At 32.0% G+C, this 6,984-nt stretch overlaps 1 protein-coding gene across 1 annotated transcript; it reads right to left on the bottom strand.

The window, feature by feature from the left end:
- Nucleotides 1-941: 941 nt before the first annotated feature.
- Nucleotides 942-5,380, bottom strand: LOC110026297 (S-norcoclaurine synthase 1-like). The gene is made up of 4 exons (XM_020727183.1): nt 5,070-5,380; nt 2,167-2,414; nt 1,755-2,079; nt 942-1,348 (listed from the first exon to the last, which is right to left on the bottom strand). The coding sequence occupies exons 1-4, from the start codon at nt 5,331-5,333 to the stop codon at nt 1,103-1,105; spliced, it is 1,083 nt and encodes a 360-aa protein (XP_020582842.1). The 5' UTR covers nt 5,334-5,380; the 3' UTR covers nt 942-1,102.
- Nucleotides 5,381-6,984: the final 1,604 nt, after the last annotated feature.

Genomic DNA, 6,984 nt, shown 5'->3' with positions numbered 1-6,984 from the left:
GGAAAGCCTTTTTAGCGGACCTAATTTCAAAATTTAATCAAAATGTAGTTGGGATTAAGCTACATATTTTCAATTAATGTATTTTATTATTTGTTAAAAAAAGATTAACACAATTTAATTATGCTGTTAGGTAATAATTACTAACATCATATATATTTTACGTAATGTTAAATGAAATCTTATTTAAAAACAAATTTACAATAAATTCGAAGAAGTCTAGAATATTAAGTTAACTAATAATAATCATTCAAAATAATTTATAAATTCAATTATGATTATTTTTTATTGATTTAATAAATCTTATTTTCTTAGGAATATGATCTAGGCCTAGTTGAATTAAATCCTCTACTTATGATTGGTAAGTATATACTTGAAAGGAGCTATAAGCTTATTGGTTAATGAAGATGGTTGTATTTCTACAACTACCAATTTGAGCTCTTTATTTGACGAGGAAATATTATGTCCAGAGTCAGCGTCTGAACAACGGACGCAATACACCAGAGGTTTTTTTTTTACGAATTATCATCTACTTATTCAAAAAATATATGTATATCTTTAAATATTCTAATGATGTTTAAAAAATTTAGGCTCAAATATTTTACATGTATTATCTTATTTTCTTTGGAACGCTCTTAGTTAATTAACTAATTTCTTAAAATTTTGAGCTGTCTTTTATTCAATAAAAATTTATATAAATCTATTTAAAATGATAATATAATGTAATATAATATAATGATTTATTCCATTTAAAACTTCTAAAAATTGTATAAATATTCAAGTTATAATAAAGATGCAGATAATAGTTATATAAATAATTATATAATTTTAAAATTATTTATTATAAAAGCTGAAATTTTATCAAATGATATAAAAAATATTTAATCGTTTATATAAATTTCAATTAAAATGGATAAATTTAATACTACCAAACACATAACAAATTAGATTTTATTACAATACTAATATGACCCCATTGATATGAAAATTGACTTAGGAGCACGACTTATTGCATATTTTGCATAGATTTATCAGCATTTATAACACAATAAACAACCCACCCCTCTTATTTAAAACACATAGTTCTGTAAGCTGAAAATCTAATTCATGCATCCAATTTCATGCGATCCAATAAGCTCTTCCCTTCCACTTTGCTGGCGTACACCATCTTGAAATACTCTTCAAATTGCACGCTCTTATAAATCAGCTTATCTCCTTTCACAATTTCCGGAATTGGTCCCACCACATCACCTACGTTCAGTGTATGAAATCCAGCAATAGATAGCCTCGCCTTCTTATTATTCACCACAACTCTGTGCTCAATGCTCTTATATTTTCCATTGCTTAATATCTGCAGCAATCACATATATACTGATCAGAAATATCAATTTATATTTCTGTCTTGCATAAAAAATTACAAGATTTACATGGATATTGTTTATTTCTTTGTGTATCTGACACGTAAACTTCAATTTCTACATACATATACCACCTTGCTTAGCCTAAAAAAGATGTATTTCAGATGTGATATGAAATAGTTGGCTACGTAGTATAAATGTATAGAAAAGAAAGATTAAGTTTAGGTGATAGATATGTAAATATGTAGGAATTGGGTGGAATTTATGCAAATGATTCTAAATAATCATAGTCATGTTGTTCAAAATTTACTCTTAACTAAGTAACACATAACTAAGTAACACAGTGCTCATGAAAAAAAAAAATCTTAAGATGATCCAATATCATCAAGAGTTAATTACCTCAATAATGTCTCCAACATTGATGACAAAAGCTCCTGGCAAAGCTTTAACTGGGAGCCATTTACCTTTTCTGTTAATCTGTAGCCCCTGCAGCTCATTCATTTGTAACAATACTGTCAATCCTGTAGCATCAGAGTGAGGAGAGAATCCCAAGACCTTGTCAGGATTTGGGCATGGAGGGTAATAATTGCATTTAACAATCTGAATCCCTCCCTTAAACATATCATACAACTCCTTGAGTCCAAGTCCCAGATTCTTAGATATCATTTTTAGGAGTTCATCGGATAGTCTCTTTATCTCAATTGCATAAGCATCAAATGTCTCCCTGAATAAGTTAAAATTCGTAAAGACATATAAAAACATAGTTTATAAAGGTGATAAAAATGAGAGAGATTGTTTAAATAACTAGCACCTGAATGAAGGTGGATTAGTGGGCCAAAGCCGCAATTGTTTCAAATTTGGAGGAAATGTTGCATAGGCAAGTCTGTCTCCCCAGTCTAGCTTTTGTTCCTTTGAGTGAATGAAAGCTTGTCCATAGCCCTCTGTTTGGCCTGGCAATTGAGCAACTTTCTCCTTCTCTTCTAATGGAAGCTTGAAGAAATCTTCCACAACTTGTTTTACTTTATTTATTACATCTTCAGGTATTCCGTGATTTACTAGCTATTGGTAATTTCAAGTATTTTAGTGCACAATGGTCAAAAGAATTCAAGATAAAAAAAATTATTTGAGTGATATCATAAACATTAAATTGCGTCATCAAGAAAAGAGAATGAGGATCTTCTAATCAAAATTTTAAGGATTTATGTGATAGTTAATTGTTGGAATTATGTAGTTGTATCATGTGATTTTGATATAATTAAGCTATAAATGTTATAATTGTGTGTAAAGTATTTGTGATAGTAGATAAGAATTTCTAATGTCATGAGTTGCTTTGAAAATTTCTAGATAGAAGAAAATTCATCAGACCTAACCTAATTTAGTTCTTCTTACATGTGAGTTGAATGAGTAAAAATGATGCAGTTCTTTATAATTGGAGAAAACCTTTGTTAACTTATTTACTTAAGTGTTGGGTTCGATTCATGTGGACAATGAACCAGTTTTGTCTAGTGTATATCTCTTAGTTGTGGTTTGGTCTTGCCTTGTTGTGCTCCTATGTAGTCTATAAGTAGAAAAGGCTTTGTATAGTTTATGTAAGATTAGAGATTGAATTAGTGCTGATCTTTTCATTATCTTTCCTATTCCTTTATGATTTCAACCTTAACATATGTTAATAGCAATAAGCAACGAAAGCAATCTCCTATGCTTGTAAGTACTAATGTTATCATGCAATGCAAGTGATTACTTGATTGAAGAGTAGATGATTGGTAAGACACGTGCAAGATATTGCAAGTTGAAAAATGTCAACCGTTAGCAAACATTGAATGGTTATCGGCAGAGAACAAATTAAATCAGGCAATAGGGGAGAATTATTTTGGTCATCATCTTGAAAAGATTGTTGACCAAATTAGAGGGATGATGAGCATCAAATGAATAGTGGACATTTGTTATTTATAAGTAGCGTCGGACAACATTCAATTAGAATTATTTAAAAGATAGCTATTCATCGGTGAGCTATTTTTTTTTACTCATGATTGGAAGGGATATTGACTAAGCTGATATGCATCGAGTGTATGCACTTGAAAAATGTTAGTGACAATAGCTAGAATATCAAATGTTAGTAAAAAATGAGCATTCTATTTGGTTGTTCTCCTTGATATAAAAGGAGATTGGGCGACGTAAAAAATCGATAATGGATATTAATTGTTGACAATCGACAACCTGGTCTAAGTGAAGTTGTGAATTTTTGTGATGGCTATTTTCATTGTTAGTTCATGGTAGATTTCAATGTGCAATGACGACGGATAAGAGGAAAAAAATAAAATCCATCATTAGCATTCAATGACATATGCACTCATGTATATCAATAGTTGTTGTTGCTTGTCTCAAAAGATTATCTGCTAAAATCTCTTCATTTAATTTATACAAATGATGTGTATTTATAGATTTCTATGTATCAAACATTTATTTAGTGTTCATACTTACTCTTTTAGGTCATGGGATTACTTACCCTTTTAGGTCATGGGATTTAGCCATACTCCACTCACATGTAATTTTTTTGAAAAAACTTCTTTGAGTGTTCTTTATTAGCTTATACCAAACTATTTATCCACATTTGCCTCTCTCTAAAATGGGCATTAAATTCCCATTTAACATATACTATATGAAGACATGTAAATATTTTTAAAAATAATTATCATTTTTATGAGATTATAGAAGACTCCATTGAATAATTCATTTTAGGGGTGTCAAAAATTGATCCGACTTACTAACTTGTATCCATATGTCAAAAATTGATCCGACTTACTAACTTGTATCCAAAGTCTACTTTAAAAAACTTGGTTCGAGTTGAACCAAATAATTTTCGAAGTCGGGTTAGGAATCCTTTCGATCAGGTTTGGTTTGACCTTCCAACGAGAACTTGATCCAAAAACAATCTTCTAACCCAAAATTGACTTAAAATCAATCAGTCAAACTAAAATTGAGTTTTGATTGACCCGAAATTGACCCAAGGTTGACCCAAATAATAATTATATCTCATGTCAACGAGCTATACAGGCCGAGTCTTGGTTGAAAAGTTTAAGGCAGGTTGGGTTGGGGTAATGCAGTTTCAGGTTGGGTCACATTCGAGTCAGATCCAAACCTAACCGGTGAACCCGATTTGACACCCTATATTCTAATTAAACCCCCTTCCCTATTGATATTATTTTTAGATACCATAATTTCTTAATTAACTTATAATTGAGCGAGTTAGACTTATCAGACTCATCTTGCCATGGATGTTCCATTAAATTATGAGTACATAAATTTTGGAGTATTTGCAGCTTTTCCAACATTTCACCAACAGCCTCCCTTGACTATTGTTTAAAAGTTTTATTTTTTATTCTTAAAAATATACATCTAATAATAATTAAAAATAAATCTTATTAATTATACGAGGTGAGAAAATAAAACATTTAATGGTTGGGTCAAATTCGAGTCAGACCCAAACCTAATCAATGAACCCGATTTGACACCCCCTAATCTAATCAAACCCCCTTTCGTAATGTTATTATTTTCATACATCATATTTTCTTAATTAACTTATCATTGAAAAAAAGCAAAATTGGGTGCTGGACTTCTAAACAGATAAACATTATGTGGTATATAAATATATTTGTAAAAAATGTAAAGAATAAAGAGGAAATTAGTAATCTTTTCTGCAAAAAAAAAAAAAACCTGGAAGAAGCCCCAGTCTTCACAGGCCGAATGGAGCTTTGCAGCCTCCTCCACAGAAGAATCGGGATCGAATAACTTGCCAAAATCGATGACCGGAATCCTTTCGCCGGAGTCTTCTTCGCCGTCGCCGGCGACTATATCTTCCGCCCTCTCCGGCCTTATGTATCTATTCGGAATGTCTGAGCTTAACTTTGCAGCGAGAGCCTGCACGCTCTCCACCTTCAACGATCCTCCAAATCTCGCAAGCCCGACCTGTTCCCCCATCTCTATCTGTTTCTCCCTGATTTCTTTTCTGTACAGGGTTTCTAAAGTCCGCAAAACTCCTGAATAAATAGTGGGTACCAACAATTTTTTAAATTTAAGATTGGGGTTTTAGTGGTATTTATGTAAATGCAGGAGAATTTAGTGGTATATATGTAAATCTTCCTACTAATTTTGCTCAGAATCTTAAAAAGATCATTTTCAACGCTCATTTTGCAGGAAAAAAAAATAAAAAATAAAAATAAAAATAACTCAATAATCACTACCAACCGAACATTGATTTTAAAATTATTAGTGTAATTCCAAAAGAGAATAATATGGATCGATATCTATCTACATGGGCATCTTTTCAGATCTATATCTACTATTGAATTCAGCTCCAAAAGCATCATAACATTAAAATAAAAATATCTGTTTGTGAGGCAACTGTTTGAAGAAACAATGTGAAAGTTCTGGAAAAAAAAAAAAGATGGTGCAATTTTGTCAAAATGCCCGAAGTGCGGTGCCACATCGTGCGGGGCGGAGCGTTGTTCTGCCTCAACATTTCTGCCTTATTATTCTGAGTGGATCTAATGGTTCAAATGCATCCAAAATGTCTTATCTGAAGAGATGCAACCACCCAAGCCAGAGCAAAAGATTGACCGGATGTAGCCTTCCGAGCCAAAATCAAAGGCCAACCAAGCCGAGAGAATGACTAAAGGACAACGTATTGATCTAAATCTGAATCAATCGAAGTAAAACAAGACAGATAAACATCTGATCCAACCACTACAATCAAGTTGACCAAAGGCAGCAATCTACCTTCAAGTAGATCTGACCCGAGGAAAAACCTAGTTCATCAATATCACCAATCATCTCTCATACGCTCCTAAGGCTTCTCATGAGGGATCAATAATTGATAATACAATAGAGTATTGTGGAATGAACTATCGAAGGTCTAATATCACTTTGTCGACAGGAGCTCTTCATATAAGGATTGAGGGTCGACAAACAAACTAAATCAATTGATTGATATAACACAACCTATTGAATCGGTATTGCCAGCTCGAAGTCAATCAAACTCAATCGACCAGCAACGCTGGCTCAGTCTAGCTGACCTGTCGGCACTAATTTTAGTTAAGGAGTTGCCCATTAGAAGTTGTCGGTCGCCAAAATCGAAATTTCAAAATATGAAATCAAATTGATCTCATATCTTTCATACTTTAAATGAAAGAACACTGCACCTCAAGCCATGTATCTATCCCGAAAGATAAACAAAAGACTTGAGCGTAAGACTCAATCAAATAAACTAAAAAATATATAACATCCATTTGGTCTGCGAAAATTCTATGAAACTATTTTTTATATAAGCTGACAAGTTCCCCTATTTAATGCGAAGAATTAAATAGGATTTATATTAAACTAGATTCGAAAAAACTTCCTATAAAGACAAACCCCTATAGTTAATTACATCTTAAATAGCCGAAGTCACTCAAAAAAACTCTCAATAAAAATAAGGGAATATTATCTTCAAGAAGTTCAAAGGAATATGAATTTTCAACGATATTAGACAAAGAATTTCAACGATATCAGACAAAGAAGTGTGAAATGGGAACGACTCAAATTTAGAACATTTATTGTAGAATCCAAAGGATGAAGAACTAGGAAATATCAT

The sequence above is a fragment of the Phalaenopsis equestris genome, unplaced genomic scaffold, assembly GCF_001263595.1.
Source record: "Phalaenopsis equestris unplaced genomic scaffold, ASM126359v1 Scaffold000362, whole genome shotgun sequence".
Classification (NCBI taxonomy): domain Eukaryota; kingdom Viridiplantae; phylum Streptophyta; class Magnoliopsida; order Asparagales; family Orchidaceae; genus Phalaenopsis; species Phalaenopsis equestris.
The sequence above is the reverse complement of the archived record's forward strand: the minus strand, read 5'-3'. Positions and strand labels throughout refer to the sequence as shown.

Excerpts from the sequence above, each read along its gene's own strand:
- LOC110026297 (XM_020727183.1), bottom strand. The coding sequence starts at position 5,333 with ATGGGGGAACAGGTCGGGCTTGCGAGATTTGGAGGATCGTTGAAGGTG. Across the intron at positions 2,415-5,069 it reads AAGACTGGGGCTTCTTCCAG|CTAGTAAATCACGGAATACC; the intron begins GTTTTTTTTTTT and ends AATTACCAATAG. Across the intron at positions 2,080-2,166 it reads ACTAATCCACCTTCATTCAG|GGAGACATTTGATGCTTATG; the intron begins GTGCTAGTTATT and ends TAACTTATTCAG.